Genomic DNA, 25,759 nt, shown 5'->3' with positions numbered 1-25,759 from the left:
GAGGAGAGCGCCGCCATTACGCAACCACTCGCGCATGCGCAGTGATCGCGCGAGGGCAGGAGAGCCCCAGATAGGTCGCGCATGCGCAGATAGGGGTAGGCAGCTAAGGCAGCTCTTAGGAGGTCGCGCGAGAGTAGGGAAGCATAGGGAGAGCTTGAGGCGGCCATTAGGAGTTAGTGTAGGCAGAGGGGAGGAACGCACGCGGTCCCAATGTTATTGTAGGGGCCTCGGGACTACAATTCCCATGGAGCATAGCGAGGCAGGCACCAGGTGCTTGATAGGAGCCAATAGAGATGTAGGACTGCCCTGGAGGAAAAGAGATACATTTCCCGGGCTTTGCATGAGTCACGTCAGTCAGGAAGAAGCAGAGCAAGGAGGCAGACAAGGGAAGGAGGTAGGGTGCAGGAGAGAGGGACTCCCCTGTATTAGGCCAGCACCCCCTTGGTCAGAGATAGCTCAGCTCCCCAGTAAGGTGAGTGTTGCCAGGGGCAGCCCTCAGGTTAGGGACCCTGCCACTTACATTAGTGGGAGCTGAGAGAAGGAAGTCTGCAGTTATAGAGTTGGAGTCAGGGAGCTGTTAGGGAAGTAGGGTGTAGGGAGCGAGTGCAGCTTCTGCCCCATATAGGTACCTACACTCCAGGTAGACCCCAACTCCCCACTAGTTGGGTGGGTAACTGTTGAGGAAGGTGATAGAGTTGGAGCTAGGGAGCTGTGAGGGAAGAAGGGTGCGGGGAGTGAGAGCAGCTCCTGCACCCCATAGGTACCCACACCCCAGGTAGGCCCCAACCCCCCCGCTAGTGTAGTGGGTTAAGTACTGAGGGAGGCCCAAGATAGGGACGCTGCCCTTAGTGTTGTTAGAGTGCTGCATTGTCAGGGTCACAGCGAGCAGTGCTGTGAGGTCTGATAGGCAGGCACCTTGTTGCGCAGCACGTTGGCTGCAGCCTCCAGTGAGTTACAGCTTGCTGCGGTAGGCGCGGGGACTAGTCAGAGAGTAGTGGGTCTGGAGAAGGGCTATAGCTGTTCTAGTCACCTTGAGGTAGCGCTAGGGGTAGGATGCCTGAAGGGATAGCCTGTTAACGAGGTCAGGAATTCTGGAGAGGATCTGCACTAGGCTAGCCAACAGTAGGTAGACGCCCAAGTACTGCATGGAAGAGTACTCTAGTCCATTCCAGATCACTTACCGAAGGGACTTGGGTAGTTGGGGGAGTGGGACAGGTCATTACCCCCTGCAGGCCCTAGGAGTTCCCCAAGCCACTACAGGTTGCTGTACTACAGGGACAGGCCCTAGGTTAGGGTTCCTGTCACGTTAGTACCATTTATATAGATAGGGACACAGCGGCTGCTGCTGTTCCTGTGGAAGCGGTTGGACCCACGTTGGGGTCCACAGAGACGATTCCAGAGTGGGACCGCCCTAGTGGTCCGCACGTGCAAGGAGTTCGGTTGGAGGATCAGACGGACTCATCACACGTCTGACCCTTTGAGAAGTTTGTTGCTGACCCGAGCACCGGAGTGCTCGGCAGGTATTATACCATCACATGTGCACCAACAGGCCTAGAGGTTCTTAGTGACTGCGCAGTCACCCATTGACTATCTCTGTAGGAGTACGGGACATTGGGTGGGGTTCTTGGGACACTGGGTGGGATCACCTAGTGTTTGGGAATCGTCCTGCGAGACGTCACTGTTAGTGTCTCACCGTGAGAGAGACACAGGTTATCATTATTATTCGTTAGTAAAGTCCTTAGTTATATAATCACTGTGTGTGTGGTTTCTGATTGGGTTCCTATGTAGGGTCATTCTACACTTCCCTAGAATCCTACATAGGTGGAGGCGCTGAAAGAAGATTCGTTCCAGAGGATTCACCCCAGGCTCTCACTAGCGGAGGCTCAGACTTCCTGTGAGCCTGCAGGTATACGCACCACACCGGTAACACCGCATGTTCTACTCACCCACACTATATATGAGATTGGGTGGGGTGGAATACCCGTTACAAATCTATATGTGTGTAACCCCTTGATAGGAAGCAGCAGCAGCAGCAGCAGCATGGGGGGGGTGGGGGGGGGAGATAACTTATTGTATGAAACAGACCCACAAAGTGTTAAACACATGGTATGTGTGAGGATACAGCGCTCTATACGTGCTGCCCCCTGGCTGTGACCCTCTCTGCTGTGTGCTGCTGCTGGGGAAGGAGCTAATGACAGAGCAGCAGCAGATGGACTACAACTCCCAGAAGCCCCTGCTGCTGACACAGGAAGACAGGACAGGACAGCCAATGAGGGGACAGGAGAGCAAAGCTTGAGGTGAGTGAGGCAGGGAGGGGAAGAGAGAGAGAGGAGCATGAGGAGAGAGCAGCCCTGTGTGTGAGAGCTGCTGCTGCTGCTGCTCCCTGATCCCCAGGCCCTGCTGCTGAGGGGTATAACTCAGGGGGTGAGACTAGGTAACAGGCTCCCCCCCGAGTGGCAGCACTGGGAGCGGAGCAGCAGTCTGCCAGACTAAAGGAGATGTGAGTAACCAGAGAGGGGATCTTCATTACAGGCCCGGGGGGGACCCAAGTGTGTGTGCCACAGAGACAGGCTGCTGCAGTATAACGCTGAGTATAAGGGCTGCAGCGTGTGTGCCACAGAGACAGGCTGCTGCAGTATAACGCTGAGTATAAGAGCTGCAGCGTGAGTGCCACAGAGACAGGCTGCTGCAGTATAACGCTGAGTATAAGGGCTGCAGCGTGTGTGCCACAGAGACAGGCTGCTGCAGTATAACGCTGAGTATAAGGGCTGCAGCGTGTGTGCCACAGAGACAGGCTGCTGCAGTATAACGCTGAGTATAAGGGCTGTAGCGTGTGAGCCACAGAAACAGGCTGCTGCAGTATAACGCTGAGTATAAGGGCTGCAGCGTGTGTGCCACAGAGACAGGCTGCTGCAGTATAACGCTGAGTATAAGAGCTGCAGCGTGTGTGCCACAGAGACAGGCTGCTGCAGTATAACGCTGAGTATAAGGGCTGCAGCGTGTGTGCCACAGAGACAGGCTGCTGCAGTATAACGCTGAGTATAAGAGCTGCAGCGTGTGTGCCACAGAGACAGGCTGCTGCAGTATAAGGCTGAGTATAAGGGCTGCAGCGTGTGTGCCACAGAGACAGGCTGCTGCAGTATAACGCTGAGTATAAGAACTGCAGCGTGTGTGCCACAGAGACGGGCTGCTGCAGTATAACGCTGAGTATAAGAGCTGCAGCGTGTGCGCCACAGAGACAGGCTGCTGCAGTATAACGCTGAGTATAAGAGCTGCAGCGTGTGTGCCACAGAGACAGGCTGCTGCAGTATAACGCTGAGTATAAGGGCTGCAGCGTGTGTGCCACAGAGACAGGCTGCTGCAGTATAACGCTGAGTATAAGGGCTGCAGCGTGTGTGCCACAGAGACAGGCTGCTGCAGTATAACGCTGAGTATAAGAGCTGCAGCGTGTGTCACAGACAGGCTGCTGCAGTATAACGCCGAGTATAAGAGCTGCAGCGTGTGTGCCACAGAGACAGGCTGCTGCAGTATAACGCTGAGTATAAGAGCTGCAGCGTGTGTGCCACAGAGACAGGCTGCTGCAGTATAACGCTGAGTATAAGGGCTGAAGCGTTTGCCACAGAGACAGGCTGCTGCAGTATAACGCTGAGTATAAGGGCTGCAGCGTGTGTGCCACAGAGAGAGGCTGCTGCAGTATAACGCTGCGTATAAGGGCTGCAGCGTGTGTGCCACAGAGAGAGGCTGCTGCAGTATAACGCTGCGTATAAGGGCTGCAGCGTGTGTGCCACAGAGACAGGCTGCTGCAGTATAACGCCGAGTATAAGGGCTGCAGCGTGTGTGCCACAGAGACAGGCTGCTGCAGTATAACGCTGAGTATAAGGGCTGCAGCGTGTGTGCCACAGAGACAGGCTGCTGCAGTATAACGCTGAATATAAGGGCTGCAGCGCGTGTGCCACAGAGACAGGCTGCTGCAGTATAACGCTGAGTATAAGAGCTGCAGCGTGTGTGCCACAGAGACAGGCTGCTGCAGTATAACGCTGAGTATAAGGGCTGCAGCGTGTGTGCCGCAGAGACAGGCTGCTGCTGTATAACGCTGAGTATAAGGGCTGCAGCGTGTGTGCCGCAGAGACAGGCTGCTGCAGTATAACGCTGAGTATAAGAGCTGCAGCGTGTGTGCCACAGAGACAGGCTGCTGCAGTATAACGCTGATTATAAGGGCTGCAGCGCGTGTGCCACAGAGACAGGCTGCTGCAGTATAACGCTGAGTATAAGAGCTGCAGCGTGTGTGCCACAGAGACAGGCTGCTGCAGTATAACGCTGATTATAAGAGCTGCAGCGCGTGTGCCACAGAGACAGGCTGCTGCAGTATAACGCTGAGTATAAGGGCTGCAGGGTGTGTGCGGGCCCCTCCTGTACACACGGGCCCCTTATAACACGGGGGGGGGGACGACTATGAGACACATTGGCACACAGCTGTGCAGCGCATTACCAGTATTGTGACTGTATGTATATGAGCCTCGCATAGAGGGGCACAGGGTGTATATATATAGCTGGGGGTATAGGGGTTATTACCAGTATTGTGACTGTATGTATATGGGCCTCGCACAGAGGGGCACAGGGTGTGTATATATAGCTGGGGGTATAGGGGTTATTACCAGTATTGTGATTGTATGTATATGGGCCTCGCACAGAGGGGCACAGGGTGTGTATATATAGCTGGGGGTATAGGGGTTATTACCAGTATTGTGACTGTATGTATATGGGCCTCGCACAGAGGAGCACAGTGTGTGTATATATATATATATAGCTGGGAGTATAGGGGTTATTACCAGTATTGTGAGTGTATGTATATGGGCCTCGCACAGAGGGGCACAGTGTGTGTATATATAGCTGGAGGTATAGTGGCGCTGACCGTAGCAGGCAGGGAGAGGAAGTATAGCAGTGACCGGGGTGGCTGCTGCTGGGCTCGGGAGCCGCCGGGTCACTGCTATATGGGGTTGCTGCTGTGCCGCCAGCCCTGGGACAGTATGGGAGAGTAGTCCCGGCTCTTACCCCCCGGCAGCCACGGAACCCCTGAGGAGTGCTTGCAGAACCCCTGAGGAGTGCTTGCAGAACCCCTGAGGAGTGCTTGCAGAACCCCTGAAGAGTGCTTGCAGAACCCCTGAGGAGTGCTTGCAGAACCCCTGAGGAGTGCTTGCAGAACCCCTGAGGAGTGCTTGCAGAACCCCTGAGGAGTGCTTGCAGAACCCCTGAGGAGTGCTTGCAGAACCCCTGAGGAGTGCTTGCAGAACCCCTGAGGAGTGCTTGCAGAACCCCTGGGTTTCAGGGAACCTCGATGAAAACGACTGGTCTAGACTTTTGACTTCCTCATGGGCTTCCTGTAGTCCCTCCTTCTTATTGCTCCTCACCAGGAAGCGCTTCTTCAGACTGTACGAGAAAGTCCTCAAAGGTAGAACAATTTCTACTCGGCCTGAGGAACTGTCCCTTTGGAATACCTTAAATGACAGGCCTGGGCTGGCAGCTGTCTGCTCTCAGGAACGAATTCCTGGAATTTAATTTCCTGAACACATCCGTCCGTATGTTCTGATTGCTTTATATATGATGCAAATTAAAATTCTGTGTAAAATTAAAATCATACGTCGTAAAGTGTCCGTGTCCCCTTTCCAAATAATAAGTAGGTAATCTATAAAATGTTTATAAAAGATGATATTGTGTCTAAAGGGATTAGTGACACCAAAAATAAACTCCGCTACCCACCACCCCATAAATATATTTGCATAGGAGGGAGCAAAACTTGTCCCCATTTCTGTGCCCTTAAATTGTAAATAAAAATTTGTGATAAAAAAGAAAATAATTGTGTGTGAGTAAAAAAGAAATTGCTTCGAGAATGAATGTGGTGTTGAATACAGGCATCTATGGGAGAATGAGCTAATAGAGTCCAAGTCCACAAGCACAAATGTAACCACCCTACGCGTTTCATGACGGAAGTCTCTTCGTCAAGGGCATGCTATTGGCTCATTCTCCCATAGAGCTGTGATCAGTCAGGCTATCCCTCATTCGAGTGCCAAGAGCTATATCGGCTGTATTGGCTTCCAGGACCTTTTTAGCGCTTTCGCGCTGTTTAGTGACGTCATCTGCTCACCGTGTGACCAGCGGGTCTGTGAGCGCGGTGACGGTGCTCGTCTGAGCAGCACGGAGCTCCGGAGGACTCTTGTGACGTTCCCCACAGAGGTTCAGATACCTGAGGGGGAAGGAGATCTGTTCTATGCGCTTGTTATTTCAGCATAGCTGTAAGTAGGATTCCAATTTTACTCCTACCGGATGAACTTGTTCTATCCATGTCCCAAGCCCTAATAGGCAATTGTTTGTCTTTTTTTTACATTTATTTACATTGTTTTATAAAATTGTAATAGCTATTTGGTTATTCTTTGTATGTGTTTGAAGTTTATTTTTTAGGGTTACACTATGATTTTTTTTCTTTTCTTTGTCATTCTTGTCTTTTATGTCTGTCTGTCGCTACGAGACTTCAGCCAAGATCCTTCCAAGGACTGTTTGGTATCCGTGATTGAATCTCCAATTGGTCAGAATGTATTCACTGAGTTATTTTATCATTGGCGCTGGCTGTTTGTTTTTTATTTTTAAGGACAACAAACAAGGTACCGCCAGACCCCCTGATGCTGGTGACTTTTTAAAAATGATACCCTTTACTCTCGGTTTCTTACCTCCCCATAAAAATTTGGATATTGCAGACTGAAGCGAGAGTATATCCTTCAGTCTGAGTGGCACCGGTAACGTCTGAAATAAATATAGGATGCGCGGGAGGAGATTAATTTTAACACTATATATCCTTCCTAACCAAGAAATTCTATAAGTCGACCATTTCCGAAAATCCTCTCTCAAGGAGCGGATCAATTTGGGATAATTTGCTTGATAGATGTTTTTATAGTCTTTAGTTATATACACCCCTAAATATTTAACCTTGCATTGCCAATTAAAATTAATCTATCAATTTTTCTGTTTCTTTCGGGAGGCTTACATTCAGAGCCTCAGATTTAGATTGGTTAATCTTAAAACCTGATATTTTATTACATTTCCCTAGCAAATCAAAGAGGTTCAGCAGGGATGTGAGAGGGTTTGAGATCGTCAACACATCATCTGCATACAGTGCCACTTTATGCGTTTGTGTGTTGGTTTCTATTCCCATTATGTCTGGGTTATCCTAATTTGGGCTGCTAATGGTTCCATAAACAATTTAAACAAAAGAGGCGATAACGGGCACCACTGTCTTGTGCCACTTTTTAATTTTGAAGAGCTCCGACAGGCAGCCCTGGTGGATTACTTTTGCCGCTGGACCTCGATATAAAGACAGGATCGCGTTACTCACACGATCTCTGAATCCAGAAGCTCCAAGCGTGGCTTTTAAGTATGGCCAGTCAATCCTATCAAAAGCTTTTTCTGCGTCTAGACTCAACAACATAGCCGGAATCTTTCTTGTATTGGCTATATCTAACAGATCAATGATTCGTCGTATATTGTCTGCGGCTTGGCGATCCTTAATAAATCCGACTTGATCTGGATGTATAAATCTAAGCTGGATGTGACTTAATCTATTGGCCAACAATTTAGCATATATTTTAATGTCGGTATTTATCAATGAGATTGGTCTATAACTTTTCCAGATTTGTGTATTACTGAGATGGACGCTTGGAGCATCTGTTCCAGGAACATGGCCCCCTGGAGTACCGCGTTAAACATCCGAAGGAGACAAGGAGCTAGAAACGTAATATATTTCTTATAATAGAGATTCGAAAAACCATCCAGCCCAGGCGCCTTTGATGGTTTTAGGTCTTTAACTACCTGGGTTAGTTCTTCTAAAGTAAAATTTGCTCCCAATAACTTCCTTTCCGAACCACTCAATCCTGGTAGGCTAGAACTCATCAGGAAGTCCCTCAAAGCTCTTTTTGTCCTATCATTGTGTGCCACCTTTTTCCCCATTGTAAAGAATGAATTCCTCCACTGTTGATTTTGGGTTGGCCGTAGTGACTCCCGATTCTAGTCGTATCTCATGGATGTTATAGTTTGGTCAGTTATTCCTTAATTTATTAGCTAGCAGAGTATCTGGTTTGTTTGCTTTTTCATAAAACAGCCTCTTTGACCAACTCAGTGTGTTGTCCGCCTGGGAGACTAGGACAATGTTTAGCTCAATTCTAGTGTCCTTAATTTCTTTGAGGAGAGTAGAATTGGGACTCTGTTTATGGGTGTCTAGTTGATCCTTTTAATTTGGATTGTAGCGAGATTACCTTCTCATTTCTTTCTCTTTTCCGTTTTGCTGCTAAGCTAATTAGGATCCCTCTCGATGTTACTTTATGTGCCTCCCATAACACCAATTGGGAACTAACACTACCATTACGTAATTTGAAAAACTGGTCATTTTCTCTGCCAATTAATTGCTCCATTTACGGGATTTTTAGTATAGACTCATTGTTTCCAATTTGCTCCCGGTCTGTCTAGGAATCTGTGTGTGCACCTTAGCTCTATAGGCGCGTGATCTGACCATGAAATATCATGGATCCCTGCATGGGAGAGATTCTGAATCACTCTGCTTGATACAAAGAAGTAATTGATTCTGCTATATGTTGCATGAGGGTGAGAAAAAAAAAAGTGTAGTCTCTCTCTCTAGTAGATGCAGCTCTCTCCAAATATCTACAAGTTGGTTGTTTCTCAGCCCCCCACTTAGAGCGTCCACGACACCCCTGCTATTGGGTTTGTGTGCGTCAGACCTGTCCAGTGTTGGGTTAATTGCTATGTTGAAATCCCCAGCTAGTATTATATCCCTTCTTGCTACCTTATTCAGTGGAAAAACGTCTTGAAGAATGAGGGGTCCTGTTCGTATGGGGCATAGACTATGGCAAGTGTTAATGGTTGAGCTTGCATTGAGCCCACTATCACCAAGAATCTACCTTCATCTTTTTTTTTTTAACTGCTTCTTCTACAAATGGAAATTTATTATGGAGGAGAATTGCTAGCCCCATTTTTTTTGTTTTTTCTCCCTTGAGGAGGATGGATAAAACCTCCTAAAATTCTTATCCCAATATTTGGGTGCGCTTTTTGTGCTGAAGTGAGTCTAGCACCACATCTGCTTGTTTCTGTTTATAATCTGCCAATGCTGCCCGGCGTTTGCCCGGACTTTGCATTATGCGATATTATGTTCACTGACATTTTGACTTAACCAATTGCCTATGGACTATCAACCCACATATGGGCGGGCCCATTTCTGAGAGCCCGACTGCTTTACCGCTATTGTCCAGGGACAGACCCAGCGCCACTGGGAGAGGGACAGGGTGGGAGGGAGGAGGGAAGGAACGGTAAACAATTATGAGGGCAGATGCTAACCTTGATCAGCAACGGTCCCTTTTCCCATGGTCTTAACCTGATTCCCGGGGCGTCTGTTAAGGACACCCCGGGTACGGCAACAAACTGGCGTTCAGGTTCCCAAGGGACTTGGGTGTGTACTTGGTTAAACCCCAATGTACACATCCTGTGTCGCAGGTGACCGGCCTAAGTGGTGTCATTACTGGCATTTCCGTATCCTTTACATTTAATTATATACCTACAAAGATTCATAGCTCTAGTTACATAACACGGCATATTTACTCTATACTAACATTGTAACACCAAGACAACTGACTCTGAATATCCCCCCAGGGAGTGCTGTCTTAACGCATGGGCACGCTGGGCAGTTGCCCGGGGGCCCCACGCTAATCTATGCACAGATCAGAATTTAACACTAATTTTACGATCACCCGCCTCAACATTCAAATCTCCCGCTAACTTGGTAGAAGGTGAAAAATTACGACTTGTAGCGGACAGTTGGCATGTCTGCATTCGCGAGAGAAATTTTGCAGGGCTCAGTGCACTGCTTTGCCTGGGGGCCTATAATGCTGTTAAGACGGCCATGCCCCATTCCTTTATAACTCGACCCTCAATACCTATACCTCTGTGGCTGACGGGGACCCTTCCCCTTACTTCCCATTGTTATCTCCTTAAAGGTAGAACTTATTTTTTTTTTTTTTTTGGAGGGCCCACTCATCTTTCTCACCTCTCACTATGCTGAGACGCATTATTTGAGTTGACATGGAAAACGGCTCTCCCAATCTATTTATGTCTGTCTGGGCCTCCCGTAGGATCTTCTGACTGCTTCGTTCACCCTGCCACCCATCCCTCCCCCCCTCACGTTCCCGTATCTACCGCAGTCTCTCATGAGTCCAAAGGGCCTCATATGGGATAATCAACCACCGCCTCAGCATCGTTCAATCCGAGGGCAGGCTCATAAAATTGTCTCCAGGTCACCGCAACGAAGACGGCCCACCACCGCCTCCCTCCTCTGCCTCTACCGCTATCCTCCTGTCCTTCCGATTCTTTCAAAAGATCCTGCTGTTAGTATGTAGATAGATATTTATTTAATCGTTACCAGAGGGCAACTCCTATTCCCAACCTCCCCCGCCTGTTCTCTCACTCCCATCACTCCACAAATACCAGTGGCAGGGAAAGTGACCCCCGGCATCCAGAGACCATGACCCCCCCCCCCCCCGAGGCCCAGGTTCTCCCTCCCCACCCCCTCCCGCATATCCTATCCGTGGTCTAGCTCCTCTCTCATCCTTGTGCCTCCATCATACCCCTGCACCCTTGCTCCAAATTCTCCCCCCCCCCCTCACTGGAGCTCACCAACCGACCTCCACTTTGAACCCCCCCTCCTGACTCCTCGAATTCTCCGATGCCTATGCCCATGCCCTCTCCTTGTCCGCACTAACCACCTTCTGCTTCTAAGTGAGTCTTATCCCCCCCCCACCTCCCTCCTTAGCACTCCTTTCGACCCTTTACCCTCTCCGGTTCCGACCTGAAACCCCCCACCTTTCCCTGCCTCTCCCCAAGACTCTCGACCCTCTAATCACTATCCATCTCCCTTATCATGACCTGGGGCTCCGTACCCTTCCCCCTGCCTCCTACCCCCCCCACCTTTTTAATATTATTAATTGATATTTCCGTGCTATGCTTTGAGGACATCGTGACTGCTCTCCCTTTGCCGCCGCAGGTCGTCCGTCGGGATCCGGGCTCCTCGAAGGATCCTCTCTGTCGTCTCCGCCATCTTCTCCGTCAGCTCTACCAACAGGATCTAAGATGGCCGCAGTTCTCCTTCCCGCCACCAGAGGTGATAGGCCGCCAACAACACGGAAGCTTCAAACTGCTTCCAACTCTCAGGACTGAGTATGACTCCTTTAAATCTTTAATTGGGGTTAATTGCCACTTGAGAACCCATTAGACCTTGCTTCTGCGCCCCGGTGTTCCCATTCTCTGCCAGGATGTCTCCGGAGCCGGATTCTCCACTGGAGTCTGCCGAGAAAAGCTGGAGGGAGCCGCACATAGGCCAACTTTAAGAAATGAGTTTCCTTCCTTAGCATGTCTCATCGTGAATGCAGCTCCATTTTTCAGCACCATTAATCCAAATGGGAAAGCCACCTATAATGGACCCCATTGTCTCGTAGGGCTTTTGTCACCTACGCCAGGGACCTTCTTTTGGACAAGGTGGTAGGGGCTAGATCCTGGAATACTTGAAGTTTTATTCCCTCAAACTCCAAGCTCTTTGTGGCTCTTACAATTTGGCAGATGTATTCCTTTATTTTGAAGTAATGCAGTCTGATAATTATATCCCTAGGTGGGTCCCCGGGCTGAGGTTTTGAACGTAGTGCCAGTGGCATCTTTCGAAGTGGTGGTCCTCTTCAGATTTATCAGGGAATATGTGCGCCATCCATTTTGAAGCGAACTCCTCCGGATCCGTTATGGCCTCAGGGACCTCCCGCAGACAGATGTTATTTCACCTATCGCGGTTCTTCGCATCCTCTTGTTTGTCACTAAGATCGAGAATCATATTATGTAGGCGAGTTGTGGCGGGCTTTGATAGTGGTATCTAGCTTTGTTTCCAGAGTGTTTGTTTGTTTTATCACCCAGGCTGTCAATGTCCTTTCTACGGTCTCAGAGTTCTTTCTGGAAAAAGGTTTTCATTTCGGAACAGAAGTCCCTCATATCACTTCTTGTAACCCATTCCTGGTCCCTAGCCTCCGTTCTACTCACGGATCGTTCGCTCTCTGTATCTGAGCCCTCCATTTGCGTAGATATGTTTGCGCCTCCCGTTCGCACCAGATTGCTTCTCTGAAAGTAGTCGGTTAACACGGGGGCTCCTTTACGAGATTGTGATCTCGTTGGCATGCTGGTGTGCTCCGGTAGCCGAAACCTCGCTTGTCTCTGTGTTTTTCCTGCTTATTACGCCGGATACATATGCTTTTAGTGCCGGCAGGGACAGAGCTCTTCACTCAAGCTTCCATGCACCTAGCCATCGTGCATGTGCCTCCACACTCACATTTCTAATGGAAGCTTTCCATTCATTGAATTATCAGCACATACATTATTGGTGATCCAGTACTTGGTCACCCATTCCACTGTTTTTCTATCTATTATCTGATGCATAAACCACTAAGGAGGCAGAAGGAGTGTAAAAGCCGCAAGAGAAGTTGCAACGGTTCTCAGATGGGCAGAGTTAAAAATTCCAGCCATCACAGCCATTCATATAGCAAGTCACAGTTGTGTCCAAGCCGACTTTCTGGGCAGAAATACGATACACGAGAGTGGTCGCTAAGTCAGGAAATTTGCAAACACACTGTTTGTGCAGATGGGGTTAACAAGGTTACACTACCAAGTGCCATCTCTTCTTTTCCAGACATAGGGACCACCTGGCATCATCAGTAGACGTACTTACCAGAAAGTGGCACTTTCTGTTGGTCTATGTCTTCCCATCCATTCCTCTAATTCATAGGACATTGCAGAAAATCAAAGCCGCCAGTATAAATGCCATACTCATTACCCCAGAGTGGCCAAGAAGAGCCTGGTGCACCGAGCTAAAATAAATGTCACTTGCCTTCAGGGCCTTCTCACGCAGGCCCATCAACCATCCAGGCTTACAAATGTTGCACCTTACAGCAGAGTGAAAGGGAGATCCTAAGAGGGCAAGGTTTTTCTGTGCAAATTTCAGACGCACACGTTCAAAGTTAGAAAACCAGGAACACACAAAATCATTTTCAAGAATCTGGTAAATTTTCAGATCCTGGTGCATAAACAATAATAGGTATAGAACAGGACAAGTCACATGTATGTGCTTCAAGATTAAATGCAATGCAGGTCACGTGGATAAGCTATGTGGTATAAAGTGAAGGAACGAGGTACAAACCATAAGTCCTAAAGTGGGAATGATGCAGAGGCTAGGTACTGATGAAGATAAATAACAGGTCACCAAATGTCCAGAATGCAGAATACTGCACCGACACACTTTATTCGAGCAAATACCCAGAATGTACCTGGCAGATACCTGGAATGCGCCGCTCCTCACCTCTGACAAGCCCCGTTGCGTTTACCTTCCCAGCCTGGGTTCATGCCTGGCTGACGGGCGGCTGATCTGTTAAATGATAATGATTAGGATTTAATAGGCTGCAATGCTTCGCGTGTCTACCAGATGGCATAAATTCATGAATTGTAATGCAGTATATATATATATATATACTGTGCAGTATTGCAGCCAGCGGGAATAAAATGCTTCAATCCCTGCCTGGAAAATAACCCAATGCACTCGGGCAGAAAACAGTCACAAACCTCAATACACCCGGGTATACCCGAATTCGTGGGACTAGCCGAGATCGAATAAAGTGTGTCGCCAGTGTAAGTAGTGGCAGAGGTCTGTCTGTGACTGTCCCCGTCCGTGGAGCTATGAGAGCGTATCCTGCCTCCCCGTAATGATGGATGTACATCTAGTGTAGTATACGGTGTATACGGAGGCGGGCTCACCTGATCCAAAGTGCTCCGGGGTCACTTCTGTCAATCAGTCTGCACCATCTGCCGCAATGAAGCCTGTTTGTCGCTCCCATCCGAGCCGTCAAGCTGGCTGTGACGTCACTGGATGCGACTCACCCCGGTGGGAGGTCCCTGTGTAGTCCGATCCGGCCCCTAGGGCTCCGGCATCACTCACAGCTGCGGGTAACGTACATTAAGGATAGTATGGTAATGGTATAAACACTTCCTAGTTCCAAAGCGTGCTCCCAATGTGATGATATATGGTAGAAAATAGGGGAGAACATGGGGCATAAACAATTGGTATCATTTCCCCCCCCCCGCCCCCCTATGTAATATGGTGAGAAGTGGGGACAGTTGAGGGGAAGTTACTGCACTGGTTCCTCTGCATTACCCACTTCTCACCGTATGAAATAGGAAAGTGAGACTGTGTCAGTATGGAGCAGAACTGCTGGACCTGAGAGAGAATCGGGAGCATTTATCAAAGTCTCACTGATGTATCTGCTTTTTATCCATACTATGGAACAGTACAGTATGTGACTCTGTTACACTGAGAGGACATTGCTGGTCTTTTGGCTGTTGTTCTCTGACTCGCTTTATACGGGTTGTTCTCCTAGATGGTTATGTTGTGACACAATCCTGACCCATTGATGTATTTTGCAGTGTTTGAAATGAAGTTGCTGTTTGAGGATGAAGGTGCTTAGCACCAAAACGTTGGATGCGTTTGACTATCTGTCAATAAATGATCCTTTTGCAGTAACTTTTTTTGCATCTTTTGTTGGGGTGCTCGGCCCCCCCTCCCCTCCTCCCCCCCCCCCCTCCATTGCTTACTACGCTGTTTGAGGATGGATCATGTTTTTTTGTTTTTTTTGTGGCCCTGTTTTCTCCGACTCCTTTGGGGTTAATAATCTTAGGTTTGAAAGCCGATACTAAAACTGTATTTCTCTAATAAAACAGATCATTCCAATTCTGTTTTCTCTTTTATACAGACACATTCTGTCATCCAACAAATATAGATCAAGGAACCTCCGGTCAGCACCTCCAGAGGAGCACTGCCCACTGCCAGCACCTCCAGAGCAGAACTGCCCACTGCCAGCACCTCCAGAGCAGCACTGCCCACTGCCAGCACCTCCAGAGCAGCACTGCCCACTGCCAGCCCCTCCAGAGCAGCACTGCCCACGGCCAGCCCCTCAAGAGAAGCACTGCCCACTCCCAGCACCCCCAGAGCAGCAGTGCCCATTGCCAGCACCTCCAGAGCAGCACTGCCCACTGCCAGCATGGATCCACACTTGTTAAGTAAGTAGAGGAGATATTTTGGTGTCTTTGAAATCTGCAAGGAGGGAATATTTGATTTATTTTGCAGTTATGCGAGTTAAACACCCAAACTAATCTTGTTTTCTTATAGAATCATCAGCAGATAATATATTCAACTTTTTAAATAATTTTCTGCCAGAAGGGCTAGTAATACATTTCTTTATAATATGTAATATATTATGCCAATATCAGAGGAAGTGAAATCAAACGAAGAGCCCCCACTCCCAGCTTTACATGATAGATTTTCCTTTTCTTATTGCCAGGTTTTCCTGTGGTTGTACCGGAGAGGTTAGAGATTAAGTCGGAGAAAGAAGAGACAGACACAGAGGAACATCGGACCCCAATAAAGGAAGAAATAGATGCTTTTCCTGTTTGTGGTAAGTACCCTTACATCCTCACTTATCTTTATTCAGTATTTTTTTTCAATGGGCTGAAATGACGGCAATATTTTGGGAAATGTTAGAAAGCCGTTTATTATTAAAATGTATGAATGAGAACTTATATCAAGACAATTAAATGAGAATATATTTTGAGGTTTACAATTCATATGTAAGCTAAAAGAGATTAAATCCAGTGAAGGTTTAATGCATAACAGATGCTGGAGGCTGGTTTAGGTATAGGGTTTCAAGGCCTAGTCTGAAGTCGGACATGGCTAAAGTTCTTTGTGCATTAGGAACCCACGAGGAGAAAGGGGCCAGAGTTAGTGATCAATAAATACAGTTGTACTCTAATCACGCCCTCTCTCTCTCCAAGATCTCTCTTCACAATACCACTCTGCATGTAACATCAGCAGCATGTGAGAGACAAGGGTTTCTTTATTCTATCATCACGATCTGAGAAATCACATGTTATTATTGATTGAATTTCCATCTGTAAATAACACTGTAAGAATAAAACTATAATGCTGTCTGCTGAACAACAATCTTCTGAAGTATTGGAATCTTTCTGAACAAGGAATAAAGTGACATTACTCTAACAGGAAATAATATTAAAGCATGCATAAAATTATAAGATACCTGTTCTAATGAAAAAAATGATTTGTCGAAGGTTATATTGAGAATATTATTTTAATTTGAACATTGATGGCTTCAAAATGTTTTCAGCACTCTGGGGTAAAAGCTCCCTCAGCACTCAAAGGGTTAATAACAAAGTAAAATCAACCACTTCACTCCTCCCCATAGGAATCAGTATAGAGTATTTCTGTATACTGATATCACAAGAAGCGCCCCCACTCCCAGCTTTACATGATGGATTTTCCTTTTCTTATTGCCAGGTTTCCCAGTGGTTGTGCTGGAGAGTTTAGAGATTAAGTCAGAGAAAGAAGAGACAGACACAGAGGAACATCTGACCCCAATAAAGAGAGAAATAGATTCATTTCCTGTTTGTGGTAAGTACCCTTACATCCTCATTTGTATTTTTCATTGGGGCATATGCAGTAAGCGTTCATAAAAAAAATCGCCGGGCCATTTATATCGTGGTTTGTTTCTTTTAGCGTTGCGATCACTGTATTCAGAAAGCGCCGATTACCAGTCGTCTGAAAGTTCATAAAATGGGCGATAATCCTGCGGCGAAATAATCGCCTCTCTCATAAGTAGTAAATGGCTCATCACTGGCGTTTTGTTGATCAAGTGGTTTTGAACGTATTTTTTAATTCAGCGATATTCTCTCGAGACATGCAATGTTGTTGGGAGTGAGAGACAGACAGAGCTAGTTGTTTTGAGGAGTTGGTATTGCTAGAGTTGTTGTGAAATTTGAAAGGCTTGTCTTCTGTTTTGTTTGCTTTACTATTTTCTGTTATTGTGAACGTGAAAGTTTGTTGTTGGTGCGTAATTTATTTTATGTTTCTGTTATTTGTGAGTGGTTGAGGAACGGGTTGGTATGGACGAGAGTAGTGGAAGTGACATTGTGAGTGGTGGTGGCGGGGATAGTACGAGTCTCCTGCAGTCTCTTCCATTGGAAGCAGGGGAGGCCAGTCATCAGCAGAGCAGCTCAGTGGTTCAAACCAAGCGTACACGCAAGAAGCGGATTGAAAAAAAGCGCAATATAAGGTTTAACGATGAGGAAAATAAAGTCCTCGTGACTGAGATTCTGCAGCGGTATGATCGTCTGTTTGGGAACTTAGTCGGTAAGAACATCAATACCAATTATTTTGATACTAATGATTGACATGTATTCATAGACATTGATATGACATGAACATATACATGTGATTGTTTATATATGCACACATGCTATCATTTAGTGTTGGCAACCATGTTCAGATTTCAAATCATTAGCACTTTATATATAAATATTATATATATTGAGATATATATTTAGCTACGTATACATACATTTTGCTACTCTTGATGTGCCACAGATCCTCACTGTCCAACATCACAAATGTTACAAGCGTTACAATATTTTCCTGTTATGTTAACATATGTCCCTTCACCATTCTATTTTTTGGTATATCTCAAGCCAAGACACCATTCCGGGTGAAAAAGGAGTTGTGGAAAGAGGTGCAAGTATCAGTATCGGCGTGTGGCAATCAACTCCGAAACTATATGAATTGCAGGAAACGTTTCGTAGATATCAAACGCAATGTGAAATCTAAATTACATCAGATACGTTTAAATGCAACAGCTACTGGAGGAAGACCTCCTGATCCAAATTTAAGTTTGACGGAGATGGAAGAGCAGGTTTCTCAAATACTTAACCCCATTTTAGTTGAGGGTTTGCCTGGGGATCTGGATATTGGTGTGTACGCCCACCCGTTTCCACCAGGTTAGTACAATTATATTCCTATTATTTGTAATTTAACATGTAGCAAACTATTTCCCTATTACACTCATTACTGTCAAATATCTTATTTTGCAAACATCTATTAATTCATGACATTTTCACAAATGTGGTACCAATGTATGACGTTAGTACATACACTTCATGCGAGTCAACAAACTATTACACACCCCTTCATAAGTGTAAGCATGCACATACTATGTATTACCAAATGGATGTGTCCAATTCGTGCAATCTAATTGGTGGGTAGCAGATACAGTACAGCTTCTGTTGATCTGATTAAAAGTCACATATATACATAATGAGTATTTAATTAAATGGATATTCTTATTTAAGGTTTAGAAAACTTGCACATAATTTTCAACATTCTTCTATGAACTCCACATAGGGGCTCGTGCATCTGCGCTCTCATCACCTGCATCTGCGCTCTCATCACCTGCATCCCGCCTGCAATCACCATTACCTAATCAAGGTGAGCACTGAAAAGTCTTAACAATATTGTGTGTCACCTTCTGTGCCACAACTAAGGCCTGTGCGAACGCTGGGGCATGTGACGCACACTTTTTGTGTGTACGGGTCCGTGCTGTGAGCGACTGTGTGTGTGTGTGTGTGTGTGTGTGTGTGTGTGTGTGTGTGTGTGTGTGTGTAGTGTTTGTTTGTGTAGTGTTTGTTTGACACTTAATAATATATTATGTAATATTTTACAAATTAAAAATCAGACATGTTGTGATAATAAATTATTTATTAACATTGAATAACATGTGCAACTTTACTATATATACACACATACATACACACTGTCTATAGTGTGTGACGCACAACGGGTAGCAGCGCGAAAACATACTTTTCTGAGTCTTTCCACCGATCGTCCGGCTCCACGCTCACCGCCGTGCGTGCGGCCCTAGAATAGGACGGCTGGCTAATCACAGGCAATAAGTGCCACGCGAGCACACGGCGGAGCAAGCACGCCCACTATATATAACGGGCCTTACCATTTATATTACCATGGGACATTTGCAGGTGTGAATTACAACTCTGTACAAATCACACACAAAATGATACAGCTGATGTTGTATTGTATGTCTTTATTTGTATAGCGTACACAGATTGAGGATGAGACACGCACTCAGTCACATAGGTAATAGAGGTGGGTTACATAGCTGCCGGCGCGCTGGTCCTGGGGAGCTCCTGAAGTCCCAATATTATCCAGTATAATGAAGAAACAGGCACACGGTCTTAATCATCAAGGAGGTTTAATATGCCATAAAGACCAACGTTTCGGCAGTCTAATACTGCCTTTCTCAAGGTGCCTTGAGAAAGGCAGTATTAGACTGCCGAAACGTTGGTCTTTATGGCATATTAAACCTCCTTGATGATTAAGACCGTGTGCCTGTTTCTTCATTATACTTTTATTTGTATAGCGCCATTAATGTACATAGCGCTTATAAATGGTGGTGTGACGGTGTTCAATCAACATTCCTTGTGAGCCCCCAAATGATATGGTCTGCTGCATGGGACACCCTATAGGTACCGTTTCAATGCAATCACATTATTCATGCCCAATTGACCAGCAGCCATTTAATGAATGGACTGTGATGTCCGCACTGAAGGTGTTATTGAGCATGAAATCATCGTGCATTGTAACTACAAATTATGTGACAGTTAGTTTATGTGTGTCAATCTATTCATGATGTCCTCATTTCTTTCAAACAGAGATCACGTCTCCTGTCTTGGCAGCTTCACAGTCTTATTCGTTGCGATCTACTTCACAGAGTCCACGATTAACCCGTAGACAACATGCTCGTGTCCACCAGGATAATTTAGCGTCGCAACAGCAATCTGAAGTGCCCTTTTTGGAATCTCAAACATCCCGTCACCAACAATTGATGGGTGTTCAACAGCAAATCGTTGCGGAGCTGGTCAGCATCAAACACATTTTGAACAGGAATAGTACTGCATTTGACATACTAAATTGCTCATTACAATCCATAGCTGCCAGTCTGATAAAACAGAACGAGCTACGTGCCTGTGCACCCATGTCTAGACGACAGGATTCTGCCTCATCTCCATCTTACAGTGAGTTTGGAATATTTTCTACGCCCCACTTTCCGCCACCATTGTCCTCCTCTCCGGCAACACCATTGCCATCATTTCAGACACCATTATTGCCAGATTCTCCTGCAACATTCATGGCGTCTGATCCGGCCCCATTATTGCCACATTCAGCTGCAACCAAAAAAAGAGCATTAGGAACACGTAAGAGGACAGTGTTACGCAAATACTGGTGCCCTGTTTTGTGTACATGGAAAAAGAGGAGTCAAGGGCACACAATGAAGGGAAGTGTGAATGTGTCTGCTGCAGCACCTACAAAGCCATATACACATATGTCAGTGACATCACCCTTGGCACACCAATCTTCAACCATGCCACTGCCAACGGCACCCCCATCTTGAACCATGTCACTGCCAACGGCCCCCCATCTCCAGCCATGCCACTGCCAACAGCACCCCCATCTCCAGCCATGCCACGGCCAACGGCACACCCCTCTTCAACCATGCCACTGCCAACGGCATCTCCAGCCATGCCACTGCCAACGGCACCAGAAACTGCCATAGTGCGGCCCATAATTTTAAATGTTCGTGGCAGAGGTGGCACACGGCCCCGGCGCACACCTTCAACGCAATGCCCATTGACTCGCTCTCAAACATTGCTGCCTGAAAATGAATAAATATTTGAAGTGTCAATGTACTTTGGTTGTTCTTATTGGGTCATACATACACAACATTGTTCGTTACAAAAATACATACATTACCCTTCTAAGTTGATTTTAACAAACTATTCATTGCATGCTTATATTATAGTAAGGAGTACATGTTCATCCGATTTTAAAGAGACAAACAAGTTTTGTAATGGATGGCCAAACTTTCCAAACGTGTCTTTCATACATTTGTTACAGAACAAATACACTGACATTATATTCCATACACTTTGGTAAAGGGGATAGCCAAACCAAGGATGCAGGGCCCAATTTTGTCCAAACAGTATGTAACTATTTTTTTACATAGGGAGCATTCATACTACCTACACACAATAAAAGTATCTATCATTGTCATGCTAAGTCACAATATATAACTGAAAAAAATTGGTTGAACAGCAGGATCCAAAGAAAAAAGCACCAATCCACTCACCAGGTACGAAAAAATAAAAAAGTTTAATGATTCACATGATAAAAAACAAAAACAAACTAACATACAAGGAAAAATTCCTCCTACGCGTTTCAGGCTCTGCAGCCCTTTCTCAAGGAGTGTATTAGGGGTCTGATGAAATAAGGTGTATATAAAGCCCCTCCTCTGAACTCTCACACACCTGAAATGTATACAGGTGATTGAGACATAGATGTTAACCCTTGAATGTGTGTAGACTCCATGCTCATAATAGATGGAAAAAAAGGTGAATTATCAATCTATACTATGATTTATATCAATAGATAATTGAACATGATGGACAAAAAAGATCTACAATGGGTGGCTAATCCAATAGTCATATAGACAAGAATTGATCTTATCCTACACAAACTAATATAAATGAATATAAATCCCATTGACAATTGAAAAAAACACCCATCTGGCATGAGAGACCAAGACACATATCAACACATTAATTGCACATATATAAAGAAACTGGCATGACATCAATGGTATAATGAACACGTCACAAAAGAAATGCTAAAAAGATTATGTATGAAATAAAAATGATACATAAAATAAAGAAACAAAGGAAGAAAAACCTACAGACACACGATGGATGTACAAACATATTAATAAAATGATTGTATCAGCAAATCAAAAAAATCAAAAACAAGTCCTGTTAATGATGTAATCTATGGACTGTAAGATTGCACCAATGACAAGACATATAGTCCTATCATGGGAAACCAATATGTTTAAAGCTATATCAAAAATATTATTAAACAATCTTATATATTATCATTTAGTATAACTCAACAGCCCAAAGGTAATATACAGTAATCAGAAATACAATTTAAACAATTAAATGTTATGTATGTTAAAGTGTGGGTGTAGAACCAACGCAGTGCACTATAGGAGAGTTCCCAAGAGGAAAAGATCCAGATAGAATTTGATCACAAAAAATATTTCAGATCCCATTGGGTATTTAACCCATTTGGGATAAGAGTATTTAGGGAAAAAATCCAATGGGCCTCTCTCCTGTATAATGTGTTGGTTCTATCACCTCCACAACTATGAATCTGAACAGTTTCGATGGCAACACATTTAAAATTAACAAGATAACCATTTTGACATATATCAAAATGTTTGGACACAGGATGTACTTTGTCTCGTTTTGAGAAGTCTCATGTGTTCCATTACCCATATCTTAAACATATGAGACGTGAGACCAATGTATCTTTTGTTGCAACCACATATGAGCATATACATAACAAAATCTGTGTTGCAATTGATAAAGGTAGTTATATTGTATGACCTGGTATTCTCTGCATCTGAAAATGTTCTTGTCTTATTTATATATGGACAAATTTTGCATCGATTGCAAGGATAACAACCTGTTAATTTTGGAAAAAAATCGCTTTTAAAGCGAGTTTTATCAGTTTTAATTACACTTGGAGAGATATTAGCCAATGTTGGTAATTTTTTAAAAACAAACTTGGGAGTTATTGTTGTTATATCTTTCAAAAGAGGATCAACATTGAGAATGGAACAATGTTTTTTTATTATGCGTTTGATCGCATAAGCTTGGTTGCTAAAAGTGGTTATAAAATATGGATTTTATCTTGTTTACCTTGTTTCAAAGAAACATGACTACCATCCAACATCTCCTCTCTATTTTGTTTGAGAGCATTTTGATTGGCTTCAATCAAAGTTTTTGGATTGTATCCTCTATCAAGGAAACAATTAGTGAGCTCTGTAGCCCTAAGATGGTAATCCTCAAAGTTAGAACAATTCCGGCGTAGGCGTATGAACTGGCCATAAGGTATTCCTCTGAAAAGAGAATGACTATGTGCACTGTGTGCATGGAGAAGAGTGTTTTTTGAATGCTCTTTTCTGAAAATATCTGTATGGACCATTTGATCTAGACCCACAAATAGTTTGAGATCAAGATAATGTGAATGGTGTTGTAAAGTGAAGGTGAGATTGAACGAATTGTCGTTGATATAATCAAGGAAGGCCATCAGTTGTTCTGTAGAACCACTCCATATCAGCAACAAATCGTCAGCAACAAATCGTCAATGTATCGACGATAAAAGTGTATGTGATGACGATAGGGATTCCCATCTCCAAACACGTGGGACTCCTCCCACCACCCCATGAAGAGATTCGCATAGGATGGTGCGAAGCATGTACCCATGGCAGTCCCATGCGTTTGGAGACAGAAAGCACCTAAAAAAAGAAAAATACTTGTGATTGAAGGAAGTGTATGAACTAAAGGTTGCAAATAGTGAACAATGTAATTGGACAAATGCTCACCCAGTGACCCAATACTAGATACAATGGGACGTCCCGGTGGTTCCTTCATACCTACAAGACACATCTCACCTTCTCACTTTATTTCAACACTATCCCTGGTCTCCTAATTTTCTTTGGGTTACACTTGACGTATCCTCACTTTACACTATTATTTCACACACAGATGGTCTTCAAGTTACTAGATTTTTTCTAGAAAGAGATTCATCATTATCAATGGCACATATTTCATTTATTATTGATAGTATACATTTTTTTTACTCAATCACAATTATTTTTCTTTTTTAGGTGCTTTTTATTTACACACTTGGCATGTGTACAATCAGCATACTAACAAGTGATTAGCTCACTTGCAGATCGAACCCTTAAATTGTAATCGTTGGTTAACTATTCTGCATCTCATATCAATGTTGCGTCGTCATGTGACATGTTGCGTGGTCATTTGACAGCGCGGAATCGTCACTATGAGAAGATGCATGCAGCTGCTCTCTTCCCATACACGCGCAACATATGTTGCGTGCGCGCACTTTTTGACGGCGTCCGGTCTAAACACTGTTTAAGCACATGTGTACCTTAGGCTAAGTCCATGGTGCCGCAGACCATTTCATAAAGGCATTGATCACGCCCATAGACAGTGCAGGCGCGCTACAGCGGGAGTTGGCGCGCGTTGCGCAAGGAAGGCTTGTTGTATATTGCATGCTGGTGTTCGCCCACCTAGCGTGCGCGTTGCGTGTGCAGCTAGGAGGCGTGACTGACGTCACAGTGTCAGGCCACGCTCTGATTGGTTTGCGGTGCGGCAGCAGCGTGAAAATACAAGTTTATTACAAGTAGCTATCCAACGGAACCTGATCTGAAAGCAGCGTTGGATAGTAGAACCGTTGTAAAGTGAGTCTCATGTTAGTGGCGGTGAGCGTTGGATAACGCATTCAGGTGTCGGAAAATGGCCCATAGGATTGCACTGTAAAGCGTTGGATATGCCATTCGTTATAAAGTGAAATGTTGGATAGTGAGGGCTATCTTTATTTGCTCTTGTCTGCCCCGCCACCGCTCACGGACATGCGCACGTTCCAAGTATACAAACGGCTGGCTAACACAGCCAATTATAATTCTAAGTTCAAACTAAGTAGTGTGGCTGTGACTGGCAGGTCACGTGAGTGGTTCGTCCAATGAGGGACACACCCCCTGCGTGCGCACATATCCGCCACCAAATTGTCAGCCCGAGCGGGGCGTATGACATCACTGCGCACAAGCGACAGCGCACTCGCTTACCTGCCTGTCCACAGACTTGTATTACCATCTACATTTGTTTACTATCATATTTTGCTAGCACGCATGCTTGAATATACATATTTCTTATAGTGCTATATTTATGTATGCTCTTTATTTTATTGCTGAAAACAACTTTAGACTTGGACAGCCCTAAGATGTGAATAGAAGATTGAAAAATGACGCGGACAATTAATTTAGTAAAATCGCTTCATACACTGTATTAATACAGTTATTATTTGGATATTATGCCCTATATTCTAAGTAGTCTAAATTCAAGACATGAAATGTTAACGCGCAAAGATTTGTGACTCGTATGCACATCTCGGAATAAATATGTATCAAACTATATATACCTTAATGCTTACCTAGAGAGAGATAGATACATAGATATCATCCGTATAGAACATCAGTGCACAATGTTCATGAGAGCCAGAGTTTAATCCGCTTCCAATGTAAGCGCTGTAACAGCGTCATGAAGGGAGCGCCTTAAATACTATGGGCGCACACCTCCCTATCAAGCCCCTAGACAAAGCGGTGGAGAAACGTACGTCGGGGCTTGTCCTTGCTGTTTGTACTCTCATCTGATTACCTCAACACATGCTTGTTCCTGCGTTCTCCGGAAGACTTGTGCGGTTTAGTGGCGTTTACAGCGCTTACATTGGAGGCGAATTGAACTCTGTCTCTCACATTGAAAGGCTCATCACTGGGCTAAGTATTGCCTCAGTATCTTCACATATAGACTCTACTGCTTGTTTATTTATGAGTTTTTTCGGCTCTTACCGCCCCAATCACACTTACTTGCTGATGCGTAGCATATTGCAATCTGTTTTACATCATATAGACTGCCGTTTGGCAGCTTAATTATGTCACAATTGTGCAGCATTATTTACAGTGTTTGCCTCTATCATTATAGAGGCTTTTGTCTTTGACATTATTGCCCTTCATGATATACTTCAGTGATGAGCTTTTCTCTGCCAATACATGGAATTACACAGACTTGC

The 25,759-nt window shown here is 45.1% G+C and overlaps 1 protein-coding gene across 3 annotated transcripts in view; it reads left to right on the top strand.

Annotated features, from left to right (window-relative positions):
- The first annotated feature begins 2,289 nt into the window (after positions 1-2,289).
- The window catches only part of LOC142488405 (uncharacterized), a 35,355-nt gene continuing 11,885 nt past the window's right edge, over positions 2,290-25,759 (top strand). Inside the window, exons 1-8 of one of the 3 annotated variants that reach the window (XM_075588898.1) lie at positions 2,290-2,500; positions 14,883-15,189; positions 15,471-15,584; positions 16,481-16,594; positions 17,171-17,332; positions 17,668-17,973; positions 18,377-18,460; positions 19,702-20,732. In XM_075588898.1, the coding sequence (XP_075445013.1) occupies positions 15,171-15,189; positions 15,471-15,584; positions 16,481-16,594; positions 17,171-17,332; positions 17,668-17,973; positions 18,377-18,460; positions 19,702-20,441 (1,539 nt within the window). In that variant the 5' untranslated portion in view covers positions 2,290-2,500; positions 14,883-15,170 and the 3' untranslated portion in view covers positions 20,442-20,732. Of the gene's footprint in view, positions 2,501-14,882; positions 15,190-15,470; positions 15,585-16,480; positions 16,595-17,167; positions 17,333-17,667; positions 17,974-18,376; positions 18,461-19,701; positions 20,733-25,759 lie in introns of those variants that run through there. The other 2 variants (XM_075588897.1, XM_075588895.1) reach the window with 2 other exon arrangements.

Source organism: Ascaphus truei, chromosome 2 (genome assembly GCF_040206685.1).
Source record: "Ascaphus truei isolate aAscTru1 chromosome 2, aAscTru1.hap1, whole genome shotgun sequence".
Classification (NCBI taxonomy): domain Eukaryota; kingdom Metazoa; phylum Chordata; class Amphibia; order Anura; family Ascaphidae; genus Ascaphus; species Ascaphus truei.
This window is presented reverse-complemented; position numbering and strand designations above follow the sequence as displayed.